The sequence below is a fragment of the Hyla sarda genome, chromosome 5, assembly GCF_029499605.1.
Source record: "Hyla sarda isolate aHylSar1 chromosome 5, aHylSar1.hap1, whole genome shotgun sequence".
Classification (NCBI taxonomy): Eukaryota; Metazoa; Chordata; class Amphibia; order Anura; family Hylidae; genus Hyla; species Hyla sarda.
The window spans coordinates 322,473,093-322,497,491 of NC_079193.1; the positions used below are offsets into that span (position 1 = coordinate 322,473,093).

Sequence of the window (24,399 nt, forward strand, 5' to 3'; positions counted from 1 at the left end):
GGACTACATGAAAATGTGTGCAATAGGAGATAGAGAATAATTCCATCCTTATTAGTCTATAATACAGATTTCCTCTAGAGTATTCCTCACTCCAAACATCCTTTTCCTAATCTTCAATTTCTCAGGCTATAAAATTCATATGACTTCTATCAATCAGACAGTCCTGCAAGCCCCAAGAATCATGATAATAAGTATCTGCCAGGCCCAAAGCGATGGGTAGGTTTCCAAAACATCAATTTATTACAATGAAGAATGAATGTGCATTCTTATCTACTTCTTGTCTAACATTATGGACCTGTTCAGGAGAAAGGCCCTCTCGTTCCTGAGATCATTGTGGTGCTGACTCCCAGACCTTTGTCAACTTGATGTTTAACCCCTTAAGGACTATTTTTACGTTTTCATTTTTTCCTCCTCACCTTCTAAAAATCATAACTCTTTTATATTTTCATCCACAGACTAGTATGAGGGCTTGTTTTTTGCACGACCAGTTTTCCTTTGTAATGACATAACTCATTATATCATAAAATGTATGGCGCAACCAAAAAACACTATTTTTGTGGGGAAATGAAAACGAAAAACGCAATTTTGCTAATTTTGGAAGGTTTTGTTTTCACGCCGTACAATTTATGGTAAAAATGACATGTGTTCTTTATTCTGAGGGTCAATATGATTAAAATGATACCCATTATTATATACTTTTATATTATTGTTGCGCTTAAAAAAAATCACAAACTTTTTAACCAAATTAGTACGTTTATAATCCCTTTATTTTGATGACCTCTAACTTTTTTATTTTTCCGTATAAGCGGCGGTATGGGGGCTCATTTTTTGCGCCATGATCTGTACTTTTTTTTGATACCACATTTGCATATAAAAAACTTTGAATACATTTTTTATAATTTTTTTTAATAAAATGTATTAAAAAAGTAGGAATTTTGGACTTTTTTTTTCTCGTTCACGCCGTTCACCGTACGGGATCATTAACATTTTATTTTAATAGTTCGGACATTTACGCACGCGGCGATACCAAATATGTCTATAAAAAATGTTTTTTACGCTTTTTGGGGGTAAAATAGGAAAAAACGGACGTTTAACTTTTTTATTGGGGGAGGGGATTTTTCACTTTTTTTTTACTTTTACTTTTAAATTTTTTTAAATTTTTTTTTACACTTGAATAGTCCCCATAGGGGACTATTCATAGCAATACCATGATTGCTAATACTGATCTGTTCTATGTATAGGACATAGAACAGATCAGTATTATCGGTCATCTCCTGCTCTGGTCTGCTCGATCACAGACCAGAGCAGGAGACGCCGGGAGCCGGACGGAGGAAGGAGAGGGGACCTCCGTCCGGAGTTCTGAATGATCGGATCCCCGCAGCAGCGCTGCGGGCGATCCGATCGTTCATTTAAATCGCGAACTGCCGCAGATGCCGGGATCTGTATTGATCCCGGCACCTGAGGGGTTAATGGCGGACGCCCGCGAGATCGCGGGCGTCGGCCATTGCCGGCGGGTCCCTGGCTGCGATCAGCAGCCGGGATCAGCCGCGCATGACACGGGCATCGCTCCGATGTTATGCACAGGACGTAAATGTACGTCCTGGTGCGTTAAGTACCACCTCACCAGGACGTACATTTACGTCCTGCGTCCTTAAGGGGTTAAAGGGGTTATGCAGGAAAAAAACTTTTTTTTACATATATATCAACTGGCTCCAGAAAGCTAAACAGATTTGTAAATTATTCTATTAAAAAAATCTTAATCCTTTCAGTACTTTTTAGCTGCTGAAGTTGAGTTGTTCTTTTCTGTCTAAGTCTTCTCTGATGACACCTCTCGGGAACTGTCCAAAGTAGAAGCAAATCCCCATAGCAAACCTCTTGTACTCTGTGCAGTTCCCGAGACAAGCAGAGATGTCAGCAGAGAGCACTGTTGCCAGACAGAAAAGAACAACTCAACTTCAGCAGCTGATAATTATTGGAAGGATTAAGATTTTTTAATAGAAGTAATTTACAAATCTGTTTAACTTTCTGGAACCAGTTGATATATATATATGGAATACCCCTTTATGTATGGAATACCCCTTTAATGCATGTTTTATTATTACATCAAGAAAAGGTTAGTTTTGTAAGACCCCTGTTGTGTACGACACTACTGGATGTGCAACTGTTAATGGAGACTATGGGGTATGCATGAAAAGTGGATGAGGTGAACATATTTTTACTCCATTCATTCTGGTGTTGGAAACTGTGTACCTGCACCAAATTTATGACACAGTGCAGGGCATGCGATAAATCTGGTGCTGATTACATTTTTCTTTTTGTGCGACTTTTTAACCTGTGCGACAAACATTTAATAATGCCGTCCACAGTCAGTTTCTATGCCAACTGAGGACGGGTGTACAATTGCGCCTAAATAAGCCCTGAGTGGAGCCTCTGCACTCTCTCTTAGTCTTTGCTGAGGTCCAGTCGAGCCTAAGTGTGTGTTCAGAGTCATAGGAGGCCTCAAGTCCAGTCTGCAGCCACAAGCTACAAACATGCAAGTAAGCCACAGTCACAGTCAGTCAAGTCAAAGTCATCTGTCTAGTCAATGTGGCCTGCACTAAATTGTCCACCTCTATTACAAGTCCAAGCAAGCCCTTAAGGTCTCTGAAATCACTGGTCACCTCCATAGGCCTGGCTGAACTGTATAGACTGTTCCATCTGTCTAACCTTAGTAAAGCTACCATTGTCCGTAACGTGGCGTCAGAGTCATTATTGCCCCCCGTGCCTATCCCGGGATCCAGCGGTATACTTTCGGGTGGTATTGAGGATAAACCATGCCCTGGCATCACGAATACAAGGGGTTAATGCCATCTGCCCCTAGGGTAATTCCATCTTCCCTGTATCTCACACACTCTACCACAACTTTTTGCATCCTACGAACAGGATACGGGTGTGCGCCTTATGCGGCAAGTCCTCCCCAGTCTGATCTGTGTCCAGTATTGTCAGTGAAAATTACATGCCGATGGGAATAAAATTTGCGCCAGAAAGTGTACGAGACTTTACCAGTGAAAAGTGTTTTACCCGAGGTGCTTGTGAAATAGAGGGGGAGGTGAAGAAAAGACTGTTATCTGCTACTGTGAACTATGTGAACTGTATAGAGGTGGTACCTGAAAGGGTAAATTTGGTCCGCTATTTCACGCGTGCGCGAACGGTTGCAGCTTCGCCCCGTCAGTTCCCAGCAGTGACACCTCTTTAGTACTGCGAGGAGGAACCAAAGAGTCGCCCTGTGTTGCACAGGGAAAGATTTTGCCGACCGAACCAAAACAGGAACTTCCCTGGGCACAGCCAAATTGGAAGCTTCGGCTGCTGCACTCATCTCTGTTGTTACCTGTCAAGCACCCACTGCAGTGCAGACTCTGCAAACAACAACGATTGTCAGAATCAAGTCTCCAGTGCAGACTCTATCAGCATTAACCTGTTAGTGCCTGCAAGTCTGGTTGCAAGAAAAATTACAACCGGGTGCCTGCAAAATAGAGGTGGAGCATCCATTACAGCACCCCCCATCAGTCAAGTCAAAGCTGCTTCCGCGCTACAGTAAGCATCTTAAAGGAGAACGCACCTTATTTCCCTTAAAGCGACAGCGCACTCAAAATTCAAAAGGATGTCAACACCCAGCTCTCCAGATCAACCAGGCGACAGCGCCCCGTCATCTCCAGCAGCTAGGTCATCACCTGCCCCAGGAGCCAGGATCTTGCCAGCCCTGCCTGCAGTTAGCATCAACAGTCCTGGTGTTCCAGCGTCTGTACCAGTATTCATGGGGAACCCTGTCCTCCCTACCTACAATGGAGACCCCTTCACCTTGAGGGAATTCCAAGAGAGGATCCAGAGTTTTTTTGTCTTTTACTCTTTCCCTCCTAACCAACAGGTGCAAGTGCAAGTGCGTTAGAGGAAGTCCGCACCTGGCCAGCCTCCAAGAAGGCAACTGTAGAGCAGATCTTTGAAGGACTGTACGGCTGTATGAAAGGTGCCAAAAGCCAGGTGAGACCTTGAGAGCGAATGCCGTAGCCCTGCAGAATGCCCTAGAGACTGTCCAAAAATTAGATGGTATAACTCACAGCATTGTCAGTCACAAGTCAGTCAAGTCAAAGTCATCTGTCAAGTCAGTGTGGCCTGCACTAAATTGTCCAGTTCTACTACAAGTCCCAGCAAGCCCTTAAGGTCTCTGAAGTCACTGGTCACCTCCGTGGGCCTGTCTGAACTGTATAGACTGTACCATCTGTCACTCAGTAAAGCTACCGTTGTCCGCAACTTGGCGTCGGAGTCATTATTGCCCCCATGCCTAGCCCAGGATCCAGCGGTATACCTTCGGGTGCTATTGATCATAAACCACGCCCTGGTGTCACAAATACAAGGGGTTAATGCCATCTGCCCCTAGGGTAATTCCATCTGCCTGCATCTCACACCCCATAACACAAAAGCATCAATCAATGTTTTCAAGACCCCGACTTTATCAAGTTCACACCAAAGTTATAAAAAAAATATCATAAGAGTGATCTGTAAATGAGAACAACAGACGCTAAAACATACAATCCAAGATGGCGAGCAAATTCCAAAACCTGTTCCACAAAGTAAAGCAATGCTGTCATATTTGATCAATTTTAGGACAAAAAATTTGTTCTGCTCGGTCCACATTTCTTGACAACTTTTAGAGCTGCACATAGTAGAGTACATTCATAGGGTCCCATTTACCTGGTCTTATTTTGGTATCTGCCAGACAAGTAGGTGTCGGTATACCTTTTTCTTTACCTGTTTTGTCTAATGGACAAGTGTTACGCCGAGCGCTCCGGGTCCCTGCTCCTCCCCGGAGCGCTCACGGCGTCTCTCTCTCTGCAGCGCCCCGTTCAGACCCGCTGACCGGGAGCGCTGCACTGACATTGCCGGCGGGGATGCGATTTGCATAGCGGGACGCGCCCGCTCGCGAATCGCATCCCAAGTCACTTACCCGTCCCGATCCCCGGCTGTCATGTGCTGGCGTGCGCGGCTCCGCTCTCTAGGGCGCGCGCGCGCCAGTTCTCTGAGACTTAAAGGGCCAGTGCACCAATGATTGGTGCCTGGCCCAATTAGCCTAATTAGCTTCCACCTGCTCCCTGGCTATATCTGATCACTTCCCCTGCACTTCCTTGCCGGATCTTGTTGCCTTGTGCCAGTGAAAGCGTTTAGTGTTGTCCAAAGCCTGTGTTTCCAGATCTCCTGCTATCCATATTGACTACGAACCTTGCCGCCTGCCCCGACCTTCTGCTACGTCTGACCTTGCCTCTGCCTTGTCCTTCTGTCCCTCGCCTTCTCAGCAGTCAGCGAGGTTGAGCCGTTGCCAGTGGATACGACCTGGTTGCTACCGCCGCAGCAAGACCATCCTGCTTTGCGGCGGGCTCTGGTGAATACCAGTAGCATCTTAGAACCGGTCCACCGGCACGGTCCACGCCAATCCCTCACTGACACAGAGGATCCACAACCAGCTAGCAACATATAAAACATATCTTTTTAATCAATTATATTAAGTAGTAATTTTTGTTTGAATTTTTGCGCATGTTCACATGTTGCACAAAATAACCGCATGTCAGCACGCAACATCTAGTGGTCCATGTTCATTCATGGAGGTGATTTGACACATTATATTCTTATGGTTCTGAGAAGTTGACCTGACAAGAAATGACTATGAGCATCTCCCAGTAAGCGTTCAGACTATGTGGCAAGTGATCTTCACTTACTTTTACTCACTTTTGGAATGTGATGTCAGTTCCAGCTGAGAAAGAATAGAGGGCGTGCCTGAAATGGGGCCATGTCATGTACAAATGTGTATATAAACCCCTCAGTAAGGAAATGTCATTGCCATGACTAAGAGCTTATGCTCGAAACGCATCAGAGTTTCACTCCGATTTTAGAGTGACATGATGCATCTTCCCTTCCACCGTGTTTTTGGTATGAAGTAAATGCTAAGCTTTATTGCACCTGCACCTGCGGAGGCTGTTTTTTCCTTTCTTTTTGACTCCATAAAACATATAATACCATATATATATATATATATATATATATATATATATATATATATATATGTGTGTGTATGTGTGTGTGTGTGTGTGTGTGTGTGTGTTGCAGAATCCCTTGCAAAAGGCTGGAGATATTTCAATGCAACTTGGTACACATGGTACTTAAAAGTCAACAACAAATATAGAATATTTAAATTGTATATATGTTCCAGCATCACCTATGTATATTCCAGCATCACTTCCAAACAGATGACGATATTTTGAAACTTGGTACATGTTACTTATGTGACCGACTTGTGAGGGTCAAGGTTTTTTGTCTAAAGTCCCATGCAAGTCTATGGGACATGCGGTAACTTAGTCCACAAGCTTCTCTCTGCATCTCCTGGTGCGTGTGTCAGTCCTGCTTGCAATCCACGCCCCTTCAACAAGCCATGCTCCTTCTATTTTTAGCCCTTTTTTGTGTTTCAGCTCAAGGCAGAAAATACAATTTTCATCCAACACATCCACATCACAGGTCCTTCAACCACAATCTCTTCACCACAGTTTGGTCCCAACTTACTACACAAGTTTCGCATCTCCAGGTGAATGAAGACAGGGTATGAGGGTGAGATATAAGGGCTGGATCTGAGGACTGGAGATGAGGTCAGGATATGAAAATGGGATATGAGGACGGGACATGAGGACGGGATATGACTTTGGGATATGAGGTAGGGATATGAGCACGGGATGTGAGGACAAAATATGAGGACGAGATATGGGGTCGGGACATGGGGACGGGATATGAGGACGGGATATGAGGACGAGATATGAGGACGAGATATGAGGAAAAGATATGGGGACGGGATATGAGGATGGGATATGAGGACGGGATATGAGGACGAGATATGAGGACGGGATATGAGGACGGGATATGAGGACGGGATATGAGGACGGGATATGAGGACGAGATATGAGTACGAGATATGAGGACGAGATATGAGGACGAGATATGAGGACGGGATATAAGGACGGGATATAAGGATGAGATATGAGAATTGGATATGAGGACGGGATATGAAGTCGGATATGAGGATGGGATATGTGGACAGATATGAGGACAGGATATGAGGAAGAGATATGAGGACGGGATATGAGATCAGGATATGAGGAAGGGATATGAGGGTGAAATATGAGAAAAGTATATAAGGACGGGATATGTGGTCAGAATATGATTATGGGATATGAGGACAGGATAGTTTAAAATATGACACAGACCATGCTGGGAGTTGTAGTTTTGCAACATCTAGAGGTTCTAAGTTTGTAGACCACTGATCTACAGAATTTAAATGACTCCTATTTTTACCTGTATGTGATATGCTTGTGATTCCACTTCTGCCCAGTTAAGGCATAACGTTTTCGTCGGACACTAAATCTGGAAATACCACTTTTCTGGTCAGGCACACCACATCGTGGTTTCTTCATCCAGCTGAAATAAATAAATGGAAGTGTTAGATAACAACAACCTCATCCCAGACATTATGTAGGACAGAAGTTAGTAATAAATAATACATGTCAAAGATCAGAATAGATATTCTAAAGAAACGACACAGCTCACTGGTTGGAGCTCACTGACCTGGTGCGCCAAATTGTACGAGTGACACATTCATATTCAGGATGTGAACAGTAGTGTTGCTCGCGAATATTCGCAATTCAAATTTTATTCGCGAATTCGCGAATATTCGCGAATATAGCGCTATATATTCGTAATTACGAATATTTTTTTTTTTTTTTTTTTTTTTTACAGTACACATCACAGTGATCATCCCTCTCTGCTTCCAGCTTATGTGGTGTAAGAAGGCTCTAATACTACTGTGTGAGACTGGTGCGCGAATTTTCGCATATGCTAATTTTCGCATACGCGAATATTCGCATATGCGAAAATAAAACGAGAATATTACGAATATGCGAATATTTGCGAATATGACGAATATTCGTCCATATATTCGCGAATATTCGCGAATTCGAATATGGCCTATGCCGCTCAACACTAGTGAACAGCTTAAGGGGTTTTACCACAAAGATAAATAGGTCTAAATGGATGCATTATGTGGAACTAAACACATTTCCACCCTACAAGCATTTCTAAACATGTACAGTCTGAGAGAAATAAATATTCACTAATCTCCCATTTTCTTTCTTTATTTTGCGCTGTTACCCTCGATACGATTGTCTTAGGGCATCCATGGTCAGGCATGCTCAGTTCAACTGCATATTGTATACAAACAATGGGGATTGTGGGAAAGTGTGTGTTCTGTAGGGTCACAGTTCAAAGAGGACTCCAGGAAGTGATCAGAAGAACAGTACAGATGATGTAGACCCTTTTATCTAAAAGAACAGCACATTTGTCCTTCTTTACACATGGGAACACATGGGAACAGAGTTCCTGCACTTTTTGCACGGCAGGAACACTAGGGGAGCTTTATCAAAACGTTGTCCAGAGGAAAAGTTGCTGAGTTCCGCATAGCAACCAATCAGATTGCTTCTTTTTTTTTAAAAGTCTCCTGAAAATAAAAGAAGCGATCTGATTGGTTGCTATGGGCAACTCAGCAACTTTTCCTTTGGACAGGTTTTGATAAATCTCCCCCTATGTTCTATGTATAGAAGATACAAAGGAGAGCTTTTAGGCCTTGCCCCTGCCAGTGATGGGTCCTTTTCTCTCACAACACAATAATAATAATAATAATTATAATAATAATATAGACAATGTTCGACTTTGAGGATTTCATTAAATTTAGTCACAGAACCTAAATCCTAAATTTCCACATACGATGCAACTGGATGGAGTACAAGATTCACATACTTTGGAGAAAAAGTATTCTTGCTGGAAAAACAAAACACCAGAATAAAGAGAAATTATAATTTTGCTTGTTAACGTTGAAAATGAGTCCCATGGCATTGGGCAACACCTCTGCAAAAATCCAAGTCTCAGCATCACACCAGGGATCCTCTTACCATAAGACAATGTTTTCCAACCCTTGTGCCTCCAGCTGCTGCAAAATTACAGTTTTGTTGTAGTTTTGCAACAGCTGGAGGTACACTGGTTAGAAAACACTGGTCTAATAAATAATATCCCAGTGACTTAAATGGACTCTGTCAGATCCAAAAACTTTTTGCTTTTCTGCTGAAAATAAAGACCTTTTGAAATATGATTGTTTAATATTTTTTTTGAATATTTAATAAAAAAAATCAGCTCCTGAAAATCCCACCACTAGAGGTCCCCATACCTACTGGGACACTAACCAGTCCCGCAGCAGCATCAGGCTTGTCCATCAGTCATGGACAAGAGATGACTCATGGAAAAGGCTGCATGAGCAAACACACCAATCACCTCCCCCCACCACAAGGGATACACCCCCTCCCACCAAACACCAATCAGCTCCCACCACAAGGAGGGACACACACCCTTCCCCTGAGATAATTTCTAACATTGTGAGTTAATAAAAAGAGGGATTTTTATAATAAATAAAGGTGACAGAGGCATAAAAAATAGATGTATATGGTCAAGATTAGGTACTGAGTAACAAGTTAATTATTCTTTTTTCTTTAAATTCCCTGCAACATTTGCACCAAATTATCGGTGAGCGAGGATTAACGTTCTGAAAACAATATGCACAGCTACAGACATGCAGGATGGCGGCAGCATGCAGCATTAGGAATTCTCACCTCATTGTGATTTCACTACATCAAATAATGGAAGCAGGAGGAAAAAACAGAAGAACACTATTATGCCATTAGAACAGCTTCTTCTGATAGAATACATTGTTATTATTATTATTATAACTAACAGGTAATATCATGGTGGAACATGCAGGTTTGCATGAGTAAGCAGTAAGGTACAGTAAACTAAGGTCACACAATTACTTTTATCCACAATCTGAACAGTTGGAGAAGAGTGGCCGGGGGTCCACAAAGCCACACCTTTCTTGAACAATGGCACAGCTAGGCCCTGTGAGCACGACATACAACTGTGCACTGTGGTCAGACAAAAAGACAAATTCAAATAGAAAATAACTTATCCAGTGCTTTGGTTGACTCCCCCCCCCCAGTCTTTACTGGCAACAAATGAATCTCTTGTAAATGGTGGGAAATGCAGTCACAAAGTATATCAGAAAGTTATAAAATAGATGTATACAGTGGTTAAATGGATTATCCAGCATTAAAATTCATAACCTGCTGGGGACAGGAAAAATAATAATAAAAAAAAAAAAAAAACTATACTTACCTATCCCCAGTCCTCCACTGGTCTCCTGCAGCTCCCGATTGGCTACATCCGGTCTCCTGATCTTCTTTCTTCTTCCATGGTGAGTGCTTGGTGTAGGACCTGCCTGCTTTGCCAATCACTGGCTGCAGCAGTGTCCCACTTTGGCCAGTGATTGACTTAGCCATAGGGTCCTACACAAAGTGCTCATCTCAGAACCAGGAAGAAAAGAGAAGATTGGTGGAGCAGACGAAGCAGATCTAGATCTGTGGCAGGACCAGTGGGGGACCGAGGTTAGGTAAGGTTGTTTTTTTTTTTTGTTTCAATTTTTTTCCAGGCACCAGCAGGTTATGAATTTTATCAAAATGCTGGATAATCCTTTTAACCACTGTATAAATATATTTTATAACTTTCTAATATACTTTATTACTATTCACAGGGTGGCGTTAGGGCATGGCAAACTGGGCAATTGCCCAGGGCTCCAGTCCTCCAGAGGGCCCCCTGTGGCCGCTAGAGTGTTTGTAGCTGGGGGAGGCAGTTTAGCCCTGCAGCCAGTAGCATCCAGGATTGAGCCCCTCTGCAGAGTTAATTTACATAGTGCAGGCAGTGAGAGGCTCCTTTAACAACACCCCCCCCCCCTCCTTCCCCTGTCTCCTCCTGCTGCTGCCGCACAGTTTAGCTGCCTATCGGCTGACCATGAGAGAGATAGTCTGCAGACACCAGGAGGCATGAATATCTAGCAGCTCCTAAAGTATTTAATGCACCAGCTTTCAATAAAATTAAGTAGATGTAATGTGTAGATGTACATGTGTGATGTTAACAGTTCATCTGTTACATGTGTGGTAGCGGGGTGTGTGGTGTAGGGCAGATGTTGTTACCCTCTGGGCAGATGGCATTAACCCCTTGTTTTCGTTAGCCTATAACCACCCGAAGGTGTACTGCTGGATCCTGGGCTAGGCACGGGGGCAATAAAGACTCAGACGCCAAGTTATGGATAACGGTAACTTTACTGAGGGTAGACAGATGGTAAAGTCTATACAGTTCAGCCAGAGCCCACGTAGGTGACCAGTGACTCAGACACTTTAAGGGCTTGCTGGGACTTGTAGAAGGACTGGACAATTTGGTGCAGGGCACACTGACTTGACAGCTAAATTTGTACAGTATGTTTCAAATTGGCATCTTCTGACCCCTATAACTTTTTTTATTTTTCCATATATGAGGATGTATAAGGGCTCATTTTTTGCGCCGTGGTCTGTAGTTTTTATTGGTACAATTTTTTGTTTTGATGGGACTTTTTTATCGGTTTTTATACATTTTTTTAGGGTATACAAAATTACCAAAAATACGCAATTTTGATTTTGAATTTTTTTTTATGTATAAGCCATTGACTGTGCGGTTTAGTTAAACATTAACCGCACCCACTTTTAATTTTGCCCAGGGCCACCTTAAGTCTAAAACTGGACCTGACTCTTCAAGAGATTAGTTTACTGTCAGTAAATACTGGGGGAGATATAAAACTGTCTAATTCTTAGACAGTGTAAACTACATTTTTAAGGACCCCAATACATGGTTTAAATCCCAGTTTAAGCGAGGGTGCCTATCTGATAGATCGGCACTTATTTAAAGAGCCTATTGCAAGGTCTGACTATTATGTAAGCAGGCCACATGAAGGACATTAAAGGGGTACTCCCGTGGAAGACTTTTTTTTTTTTGTTTTGTTTATCAATTGGTGCCAGAAAGTTAAACAGATTTGTAAATCACTTCTATTGAACAATCTTAATCATTCCAGTATTTTTCAGGGGCTGTATACTAAAGAGAAATCCCAAAAAGAAATGGATTTCCTTTGACCGCATGACCACATGACCACAGTGCTCTCTGCTGACCTCTTCTGTCCATTTTAGGAACTGTCCAGAGCAGCATATGTTTGCTATGGGGATTTTCTCCTGCTCTGGACAGTTCCTAAGATGGACAGCAGAGGTCAGCAGAGAGCACTGTGGTCAGGACATCAGAGGAAATGCATTTCTTTTTTGAATTTCTCTTTAGTATACAGCCCCTAAAAAGTACTGGAAGGATTAAGATTTTTTAATTGAAGTGATTTACAAATCTGTTTAACTTTCTGGCACCCTTTGATTTAAAAAAAAAAAGTTTTCCACAGAAGTACCCCTTTAATGTAGAGGTTCCATAATTCGTTGGAAGATAATTTTTTAACAAGTCAGAAGGAAGCTATTTGCTCATTTGTCAGCTGATCTCTGTCCCTATTACATAAGATGGTATGGACCTGTTCAGTCAATAATTGCTCTGCATAACCGTGCCCTCATGGTGACTCAGGCTTTCCTTTTAGCCAAAAGCATGGGCTAAAAAGTGGTGCTTTTTTGGTAAATTTAGTCCACGTCCCGATTCTCAGGGTAGGTCATAGCCAGACAGCTCTGATTGTGTCGAGTGGTAAAAATCCAAAATGTCCGACCCTTCTCTACACCAATATTATCTGCCGGTGGAGAATGAGGACGACGCCATGCAATTTGAACAATTGTCCAAACCTACTGAAAACGACAGGTTCTACCAACTTCAGTCTAAGTGGTGTGGGCACCATAATAGATTTATACAGAGATTTGTACAGCGATTAAGCCTTGTACATATAGTACCAAAAAATCTCTTATAAGATGACACTGCTTCTGTAGTGCCAAGCATCATTTCCCAAGAAGATCTGAAAATGTAGGTCGTATGGACCTAAAGGAGCCAAGAGCATTAGCATAACACCTAATATCCATTGTGCTGATGGGTTTTTACACATTAAGAAGAAATAATGGGATATACACTTTGTAGTGGAGACACATGCACCATGAGCTCCCATAGCAAACAGCACATGCATACTGTATTAGCCCCAGTCTGCATTGGATATTATATCCCACAAAGGGGAATTACTTGCCTCCTGTGCAGACGGATTTATGATGTGATATATGATATATATCTTATATACTACAAGCGGCTCTCCGGTCCCTCACATGTGGCTTTATAGCTGAACACATTGTTCTGCTACGAGATCTCTTGACTCTTTAGTCAGAACTGAACTTTGCAACAATGCAAATGTCACGGCTGTATGACATTTCCACAATGAATATCATAAAATCTCCTACGCAGTTTACACTATGACTGGAACTTGTTATCGGGGTTAGAATAACATCGCTGGGGTCTAGTCCAGTGTTTCTCAAGCGCAGTCCTCAAGTCCCCCCAACTGGTCATGTTTTCAGGATTTACTTAGTCTTTCAATATAACTGTGGTGATGCCTGATTCACTGACCATAATTACCGTATATACTCAAGTATAAGCCGACCCGAATATAAGCCGAGGCCCCTAATTTTACCCCAAAAACCCAGGAAAAGTTATTGACTCGACTATAAGCCTAGGGTGGGAAATACATCATCCCCCCATGTAATCATCCAGACCCCCGTCATCATCCCCCCCCCTTCATCATCACTGCCTGTCAAGCCCTTCATCAGTGGTCTTCAACATGCGGACCTCCAGATGTTGCAGAACCACAACTCCCAGCATGCCCGGACAGCCATCAGCTGTCCAGGCATGCTGGGAGTTGTAGTTTTGAAACCTCTGGAGGTCCGCAGGTTGAAGACCACTGCGGCCTTCGTCATCATCCAGCCCCCCCCCCCCACCCCCCTTTTGTTTTGTACTCACCTCCCCTCAGCGGGAAGTTAGGGTGAGCTGGTCTGGGCCATCTATGCTGCAGGCTGTCCATTTTCACCGGGGGGCCTCTTCTCTGCAATTCGGGCCTGGACTAGTGACGTTGCCTTGACGACGACGCACAGGGACATTGTGCATGAACGTCCCTGTGCGTCGTCATCAAGGCAACGTCACTACTCCGGGGCCGAGCCCGAAGCGCAGAGAAGAGGCCCCCCCGGTGAAAATGGACAGCCCACAACGACTAACCATCCCTACCGGATGGTCCCTGCAGCATAGATGGCCCAGACCAGCTCACCCTAACTTCCCACCGAGGGGAGGTGAGAACAAAACAAAAAGGGGGGGGGGGGGGGCTGGATGATGACAAAGGCCGCAGTGGTCTTCAACCTGCGGACCTCCAGAGGTTTCAAAACTACAACACCCAGCATGCCCGGACAGCCGATGGCTGTCCAAGCTTGCTGGGAGTTGTAGTTCTGCAACATCTGGAGGTCTGCAGGTTGAAGACCACTGATAAAGGGATTGAAAGGCGGAGAGTTCACTTGAGTATAAGCCGAGGGGGGCGTTTTCAGCACGAAAAATCGTGCTGAAAAACTCGGCTTATACTCAAGTATATACGGTATATCACATCCAGAAAATCCAGAAAACATGACCTGTTGGGGGGACTTGAGGACCGCGCTTGAGAAACACTATTCTAGTACAAGGGTCAGCACTGGGCGCTTATTGACTGGCAGAATAAACCAAGCTAAAAACCCTATCAGTGGCACATGATCCCCAAACAGGTACATGGGGTCAGTGTTGTTTAGTAAGCATGTTTTACTGAGAAATGCAGCACATTTTACAAAGCTCATTGGAACTACCACCCCTGCCTTTAGGGACACCAATGTTAGTGAATCTAGCTTGTATCTCTATAATGCGTCAAATAAAAGGGATACTCCAGTGGAAAACATTTTTTTCAAATCAACTGGTGCCAGAAAGTTATAAAGATTTGTAAATTACTTCTGTTTAAAAATCTTAATCCTTCCAGTACTTATCAGCTGTTGTATGCTCCAGAGGAAGTTGTATTTCTTTCTGGAGTACTTTTAAGTCTGACCACAGTGCTCTCTGCTGACATCTTTGTCTGTGTCAGGAACTGTCCAAAGCAGGAGGGGTTTGCTATGGGGATTTGTTTGTACTCTGGACAGTTCCTGATACGGACAGAGGTGTCAGCAAAGAGCTCTGTGGTCAGACGAACAAACTCAAGAAAAAAAATACAACTTCACGGAGAAGAGCCCCCCCCCCCCCCGGTGAAAGTGGACAGCCCGCAACGACTAACCATCCCCACCGGACGGTCCCTGCTGCATAGATGGCCCGGACCAGCTCACGCTTCCTTCCCACCGAGGAGAGGTGAGTACAAAACAAGGGGGGGGGGGGGGGGGCTGGATGATGACGTAGGCCACAGTGGTCTTCAACCTGCGGACCTCCAGAGGTTTCAAAGCTACAACCCCAGCATGCCCGGACAGCCGATGGCTGTCCGGGCATGCTGGGAGTTGTAGTTTTGCAACATCTGGAGGTCTGCAGGTTGAAGACCACTGAGAAGGGATTGACAGGCGGAGAGTTCACTCGAATATAAGCCGAGGGGGGCGTTTTCAAAACGAAAAATCGTGCTGAAAAACTCAGCTTATACTCGAGTATATACGGTAACATAACAAACCGGAATTGTTTGCCAGAATATGGATTTATGATGTTTTTAGCTCATAGATAGGGTATTTGAATACATCTAGGATTAATACTTAGTCTTGTAAATGTGCTTAAATTTCGCAGCTGCTCCTAATCCGGCGATTGTTGCGCGACTATTGTGATCTGGAGACTCATTTGTTGGAAGTCTCATGCAAGTGTAGAGGACTTATGTCAAGTTCATCTCCAGATTGCGACAGTCACAGAACAACTCATGGGGTACAAAGTGGCTGCGAAATTTAAGCACATATCCTACCGCCGCTACTGAGATTAGGGGTCCGCTTTAAGTTTTATATTGACGTTATTTACTTGATCCGGTAGGCTGTCAATGGAATTGTTTTGTTCCCATGGTGAATGTACACGAGGCCTAACATATCAACATTTATTATTAAATCATCTGTATAATTACAATGTCTAGCGGTGTCTAAGTGTTACAGATTAATAAACACAAGCATGTCATCCAGTGATACTGACTTATTACAATGTAACATGACAATTATCACTTACAATTCATCGTCTTGCACGTAATGTGTCTCTCCGCAGAGTTTGACAGTTATCTACGACTTCCTGACAGACTGTGAAATCTGCTGCGATCTCCTCATTAATCTGCCTCTAAAATCTATTTATTTCATGTGTCTAATCTGCGCTATTTATATAGGAAGCAAAAATGTTGAATTTAAACTTAAAGGAAAAATACTGCGTGTGTGTGTGCATTGTGCTCAACTAAAAGTTGTATTCATTATTCTCTCATAAAGTCAATTTATGATCGAAATGACCTTGTTGTCAGCTAAAGTGTGATGATGGCAGAAAGTGCATATAAGGTGGCCATACACAAAAGACAACACTCAACAATGGAGAGTAGAAAGTAAACCAATGTCAGACTTTATTGGCAGCAGTTTGTAGCCCCATGAACATAAGAATTGGGTAGCTGAAGTTCAACACGCCCGATATATAGGACTCTATTGCATATATATATATATATATATATATATATATATATATATTAGATGGTCAACTGGTCCTGTGAACATTGGCCAACACATGTCTACTGTGTATGGGGCCCCTTTAGATACAGACCGAGATATCATAATGGGGTACTCTGGAGGAAAAACATCAAATAAACTTGTGGCAGAAAGTTACACATATTTGTAAATTACTTCTATAAAAAAAAATGTAATCCTTCCAGTACTTATCAGCTGCTGTATACTACAGAGGAAGTTGTGTAGTTCTTTCCATTCTGACCACAGTGCTCTCTGCTGACACCTCTGTCCATGTCAGGAACTGTGCAGAGCAGGAGAGGTTTGCGATGGGGAGTTGCTCCTGCTCTGGACAGTTTCTGACACGGACAGAGGTGTCAGCAGAAAGCACTGTGGTCAGACTGATAAGAACTATACAACTTCCTCTGGAGCATACAGCAGCTGATAAGTACTGGAAGCATTAAGATTTATAAATAGAAGTAAATTACAAATCTGTTAAACTTTCTGCCACCAGTTGATTTGAAGGTGGTATGAAAGGAATGTGACATATAAAGAAAGGACTTATTCTTCATTCTGCTGGATTCACTTCTGGCTTTGGCAAAAAAATCAGCATCAGAAATAGCAGTGGTGTTTCCTCCCCCCAAAAAAAAGCTCAGTGAGAAGGTACCTTAAAGAGGTACTCTGCTGCTCAGCGTTTGGAACAAAATGTTCCGAATGTTTAGAGCCCGCACCGGGAGCTCGTGACGCTATAGCCCTGCCCCCTCATGATGTCACGGCATGTCCCCTCAATGCAAGTCTATAGACTTGCATTGAGGGGGCGAAGCGTGACATCATGAGGGGTGGGGCTATGACATCACGAGCTCTCGACGCCAACTCTAAGCATTCGGAACATTTTTTTTTAAGCGGAGGGGTAGGGTGGATTCCAGTGCAGCATGTCCAACCACACCTGATGTTTTGGGATTTCTTCCTCATTGACTTTAAAGTGCTGTTGTCATTTAAATAAACTTTTGACAAGTTCCAAAACTTGTAATTTCTTGATATAGCTAGGAGAAGCACACGGCTGTGCCCTTCGCTCCCCTCACTGGCCCTCTGATTGTTTTTTTTTTTTTTGCAGTAGACATGCCCCGAAATAAGTCTATCAAGCCCATCACCTGCAATGAGTTGGATCAGGCCACAATCTGGGGAGTGAAGTACACAGCTGTGCTCTTTTCCTGGCTTGTCATTAACCCTTTGAACAACTTTATTAGGTTACGTTCACACAAGCGGATCCTTAGCGCGGATTGCGCTGCGGATCCACCACTGAAGGACCGCTGTATTCTGCCTTTACAGGTGCCTGCTCAGAGTGGCAATCCACCGCTACGAGCAGACACACATGCGCAGTATACTCGCATATCACGACTGCTCTTGGCCTAGCTCAGGGAGCAGGGGGAGCGGGCGCGATGTCTGCGAGTACACTGCGCATGCATGGCAACTCGCATATCGCAGCAGTGTCTGTTCATAGCGGCGGATTGCCGCTCCAAGCAGGCACATCTAAAGACACCTTGTAGGGGTCCTTCAGCGTCGGATCTGCAGCATTATATACGCTGTGGATCCGCTCGTGTGAACGTACCCTTACTATATATTTCCCATTGTTCTTAGTTCTGGGGTTTACTTTACATAGTGAAAACATCTGTTACTATGTTTCTATTGTATACGTGCCACTATGTTGCAAAACTACAACCCAGTATGCCCCGATAACCGTTGGCTGTCCAGGCATGCTGAGAGTTGTAGTTCTGCAACAGCTGGAGGGCCACAACTTGAATGCCCATGCTCTAATGGAGTAACAGCATGGATGATGGCATATAACCCATCATTAAAATGTGTAAACTTTAGTCCATTGGGTATAAAATAAAAAGTCAATATTTATGGAATAAGTATCTTAAAATGAGTATATACCGTGATATCTAATACATGGTGTAGAAGTCTACGGTACGTAAAAAGTACTTACTCAATTGTGTATCTGTCGACAGTTTTTGTGATATTAATGCCATAGAATTGCTGCATAGCAGCTATAGCTGATTGCATGGTTTCCGCAGAGCGCAATACCGACATTCTGGGGTCTGATGGTGGAAGGTAGCCGTAATTCTGCAGCCAACCCTGAAAAAATAAAATTAAAAGAAAGTATGAATATCTGGTAAAAGATTGTAAAAACTATGAAAAAAATTATAATATTATTAGTAATAAAAATTATTATTATACATTGTTAAAAAAAAAAAAAATCCCTACATAACAGAATGACAATTGTGTTCTATTTATTAAATACACAGAGATAAGATGTACAGTATTTAGCTAGATTCCGCATCAATGTCCAGAGCTTTGTATGCCAGCACTTTGGGCTTTTTAACGCAGTCACGTTTCCTTCTTTAACGTCACCGCTCCCATTAAAAAGTGTAATGTCCTATAAGGCAGGACATGTATCATACTGACAAGCAAGGGAGCAGGCACTTCTGTCCATCCAGCTTTGGGTCTGAACGGCAAACTCTGATTCATTATTGCAGATGCTGTATGTGTGAGAGTGTGTGTGTGTATATATATATATATATATATATATATGTATGTGTGTGTGTGTGTGTGTGTGTGTGTGTGTGTATATATATTTATATATCATGCAAGAAACATAAGGCCAGAATGTACTTATGAGTGTGGTGAACCAGGAGAGTTGTGGTGTCTGGGGTGTTGCGGTGATGTAACTGCAGGGTCTGGTGGTATTAACCCTCAGATGTTGTGACCCCAGTGTGCAGTTTCCTTAGTGTTAATGGTCCTACCGCCAACCGTCCCAGAAACGGTAGGGAAAATAACGGCATGTCCACAACAGACTTTAATTATAAACTGAAGAACTTTACTTGAGGATTTTATGCAACAGTCTCTATACATAACAGTCTCTTAAGAGGTAAACAGAATGCAGGTTACTCATAGGTTTCGCTGGGACTTTGAAGCAATGAGCTTTGATGCAGGCCACTGTGCTACTTATTATAATATTTTAGCTGGTAGTAGTTACACAGGATTTCATAGGTTGAGCTTTGTAACTCACAGTTTAGTGGCTGCTGGTTCTTAGGCTTTGGCCTAGATGAATTGTGATTTCTGCTGAGATGTTTGTGCTTGCTTGATAGTCCGGCACTAAGAGAGAGAATTTAGTGGCTACAGCCCTTTATATAATAAGGGACTGGACTAAGCTCATTGGTCAGCAAACCTGTAAGTCCTGAACCAAGTGAACTCTGGGTACATCACATGACCCAGTAAGGTCCTTAAGCAATTATACATTACAACTGTACATCAAGTGACCCGGGAAAGGTCCTATACATATATATTTCCTATACATTAAATAACATATTAACATAAGTTGTATGAGGCGACCAGGGGCAAGCCCTACAGGAGAGCCCTATGGAAATGGAGGGACTCGAGCTGAGGGGACTTTAGACAGGGACAGGACAAGGTCCTGTACCGGGACACCAAATGAGAGTATGAAATAACTTAAAGGGCACCGCCAATAATACAAAATATAAGGCAACAGATTATTTGTTTCTCTGTTTTTATAAGGGTCTAAAGTTAATTAGTTCTCTTTACATGATGTTTCATTGCCCTTTTGCCTGCACTGCTTACTAGAAGAAATCTGGTGGATGATCGGGTATATTAATGCCACAGTAAACCTTCAGATAATCCCTTGTATTTACTCAACAGGCCAATCTATCATATACTCTGCTTATACATAGGAGATACATAAATAGATAGACATTAGATAGATATATAGATAGATAGATAAACAGTTGATAGATAGATAAATAGATAGATTGATGGATATTAGATAGATAAACAAAATGGATAGATTGAAGACACAGCAGGTTACACCCTTACTTCCCCAGTAGTCACAGCAGGCTACACATTTTCCCAGGGCTTGCTCTGCCTATAGGCAAAAAAGGCAGCCACCTAGGGCACTCTCTTGATGAGGGGCGGCAAGAAAGTTAGACAACCAGCATTCAAAACACTTGCTTAGCCAGCAGCATGAGGAGGAGTTGCTTGTTACAGTTTATCACCCCAGAAGTAAGCTAATTACATGAAGGGCTTGTTACAGTGTGTCACCCCAGTAGTAAGGTGGGGCGTGTCAAAGGGTGGGCAAATGGGCGGAGTCAAGGGGCAGCAAAGTTAGCTTTTGCCTAGGGTGGCAAAAATGTGTGCACAAGCCCTGCATTTACCTCCCCCAGTACTTATAGAAGCCTACACCCTTACATTTCCAATGCTAACAGCAGCCTATACCCTTACATCCCCAGTAGTCACAGCAGGCTTACTTCTCCAGTAGTCACAGAGGTCTACAACCTTACTTCCCCTGCAGTCACAGCAGGCTACACTTTTAGTTCTCCAGTAGTTACAGCAGCTTACACCTTACTTTCACAGTAGTCACAGCGGCAGACACCATTACTTCCCTAATAGTCATAGAAGCTGTCACAAAATTTTCCATTAGTCACAGCAACAAACACACTTTCTTCCCTAGCAGTCACAATGGCCTACACTCTTACTTCCCCAATATTCACAGCAGCCTACACTCTTACTTCACCAATATTCACAGCAGCCTACACTCTTACTTCCCCAATATTCACAGCAGCCTACACTCTTACTTCCCCAATATTCACAGCAGCCTATACTCTTACTTCGCTGTAGTCATAGCAGCCTGCACACTTAAAGGGGTATTCCAGGAATTTTTTTTCATTTGACTATGCTACAGGGGCTGTAAAGTTAGTGTAGTTCATAATATAGTGTCTGTACCTGTGTGTGACGGTTTTCTCACAATTTTTCTGTGATTTTCACCCCAACATTTATTTTTAACAGCATACAAAATGATCTCTCAGATTTTTCCCAGCTGGCAATGTGGCCGAGACCTGACATTACTAGTCATGTCAATGGGTGGAGCGATCGCTTGGTGGGAGAGAGATCAATCTGCAACTATTGCAACAGCTATAGGCACCCTGATTGAAAACCACAGGTCTTTTGTTTCAATGGGTACCCCACCCATGATGTGTGGGAGGGAGGAAAATGGAATTGCGGGATTTGTAGTAAAAAAAAAGAAAACTCAAACAGGAAATACCGGTACACTAACAGCTAGCCACAGTATTATGGTAATCTCATGACATAGCCATTTAGCCTTAAGAAAAGCGCAGATCCTTCCTAAGCATGTCCATTTCTGCCTGCCAGGTACCTACTAAAATCACCTTATGGTGAATAACCCCTTTAATTCCCCAATAGTTAAAGCAGCCTACATTATTAATTCCTCAATAGTCACAGCAGGCGGCCTATACTCTTACTTCCCCACAGCAACCTATACTCTTACTTCCCCAATAGTCAAAGCAGCCAACACTCTTATATTACCCTGTAGTCACAGCAGCCTTTACCCTTACTGCCTCAATAGTCACAGCAGCCTACACCCTTACTTATCCAATAGTCACAGCAGCCTACACCCTTACTAATCCAATAATCACAGCAGCCTACACCCTTACTTATCCAATAGTCACAGCAGCCTACACCCTTACTTATCCAATAATCACAGCAGCCTACACCCTTACTTATCCAATAATCACAGCAGCCTACACCCTTACTTATCCAATAATCACAGCAGCCTACACCCTTACTAATCCAATAATCACAGCAGCCTACACCCTTACTTATCCAATAATCACAGCAGCCTACACCCTTACTTATCCAATAATCACAGCAGCCTACACCCTTACTTATCCAATAATCACAGCAGCCTACACCCTTACTTATCCAATAATCACAGCAGCCTACACCCTTACTTATCCAATAATCACAGCAATCCTCAATAGTCACCTTTACTACCCCTAGAGTCACTGTAGCCTACATTATTACACCCCCATAGTCACAGCAGCCTACACTTTTACTTCCCCTTAGTCACAGCAGCCTACACTCTTACTTTCCCAACAGTCACAGCAGTCTACTCTCTTTCTTCCCTAATAGTTCCATAGTTCCCCTTGTTCCTCAGCAGACCACCTATTCCTCAACAAAAAGCATATCTCGGTCCAACCCCATTTCCCATACTGCACTGTAACTTTCTGCATATGTTTTTGCTTACAGCGATCAATGTAGGAACAGTCTCCAACCTCTTACAACATCTATTCATCTTGCAAGACAAAAAACTGCAAAAAAAAAAAAAAAAAAACCCTTACAAAGTAAAATAAAAAATGATCGGATTGGCTTCTATGGGTCTCAGCCACATATTCTGCCTTTATTGAGTCCACTGACTCAGGTGAGTGCTTTGCGTAGCGCTAGTATTATGATTCTGACTCAATTTCCCAGATAAACTTTAAAGACAGCAGGGTTTATGAATATCTTGACAGGTTTGGTTGCCCAATATATATCACTAAAATATCACCGAGTATTAAGCAAGAGCATGTAAAGGGCAGTATCTCTCCTCTGCTGGCTGGCTGGCGGCTTCTGACTATTATAAATGAATGTGGTAACTTACAGACTGATTCCCAGCCTCGGAAAAAAAGAAAAAACTGCAGCGAACAATACTATAGTACGTACCATAAATCTTATTTAGCTCTTACGTTCCTCATCTGCGCTGACCCAACATCTTTGTTATTACTGGAGGCTCAGCTCGTTTTTTTTTTAACAATTATTTATTACTTTTATTTAACTGATCACATGAAATTCTACCCAAAAGGAACATTTACATTTGTAGAAACCATAATGGATGTTGTAGAGAAAGCGATTACTCTTCCCACAACGTTAGAATGATTAGAAGGAAACGCTACGGCAAAACTAATGCAGTGAGGTCATTTATTTTATCCTAAAAGTTAGACGGGAAAAAAAGTTAGGCCATAAAAAAAATTGTCAAAACCATTAATAAATTGCTTACATTTTATTACTCCTCCCAGACGTTTTTTTTTTTTTTTAAACTCTCCAGTGAGGCGTAAAACGCTTTGTACTGTTTTTTTATTTTTTTTTATTTTTTTTTTTGGGGGGGGGCTAAATTCGGGTGCATTTTGCTTATTATAACTCCTGCACTGTGTTGCAGCTACTGCAGGGAATAGGAAAAGCCACAGGGTTACTCATTTTACTGATGTTTTATTTAATTATTATTTATTTATTTTTATTTTTTATTTTTATTTTATTTATTTTCTAGATGTTAGGGCCTGTATTGTATTATGGACCTGCCCTATGCAGAATAAAAATATGGCATTTATTTATATGGCATTTTCCCTTTAAAACAGTGTATTTTTCAAATAGTGTGTCTCCAGCTGTTGCAAAACTACAACTCCTAGCTTGCCCGGACAGCCAAAGGCTGTCCGGGCAAGCTAGGAGTTGTAGTTTTGCAACAGCTGGAGACACACTATTTGAAAAATACACTGTTTTAAAGGGAACCTCTCACAATATAAAATGCAGTTCATTTGCTCCCCAACCCCTCATCACCCATCGGATACCCAGTGATCCTCTTCTATATTCCGTGAATTGTGCGCAGGAGGCGGGGCCACATGGCTCAATTTACAAATGCATGTTCTGTGACTGCACGTCCTAGTGATGTGCAGTCCCTGGTCACGTGGACGCTCAGTTGGCGCATGCTCTCTATGCAAAAAGCAGAACACTCACATGACCAGAGACTCTACATCACTAGAACGTGAAGTCCCAGAACTTCCATATGTAAATTGAGCCGGTGTGGCCCCGCCTCCTGCGTCCATTTCACAGAATACAGAAGAGGATCTTCTGG

General features: G+C 42.8%; 1 protein-coding gene across 2 annotated transcripts in view; it reads right to left on the reverse strand.

Moving 5' to 3' along the window:
• The window catches only part of MMP16 (matrix metallopeptidase 16), a 259,480-nt gene that overhangs the window by 104,134 nt on the left and 130,947 nt on the right, over positions 1–24,399 (reverse strand). The window contains exons 2-3 of one of the 2 annotated variants that reach the window (XM_056522300.1): positions 18,631–18,779; positions 7,369–7,491 (exon numbers count right to left, since the gene is read on the reverse strand). In XM_056522300.1, the coding sequence (XP_056378275.1) occupies positions 7,369–7,491; positions 18,631–18,779 (272 nt within the window). Of the gene's footprint in view, positions 1–7,368; positions 7,492–9,728; positions 9,761–18,630; positions 18,780–24,399 lie in introns of those variants that run through there. The other variant, XM_056522301.1, reaches the window with a different exon arrangement.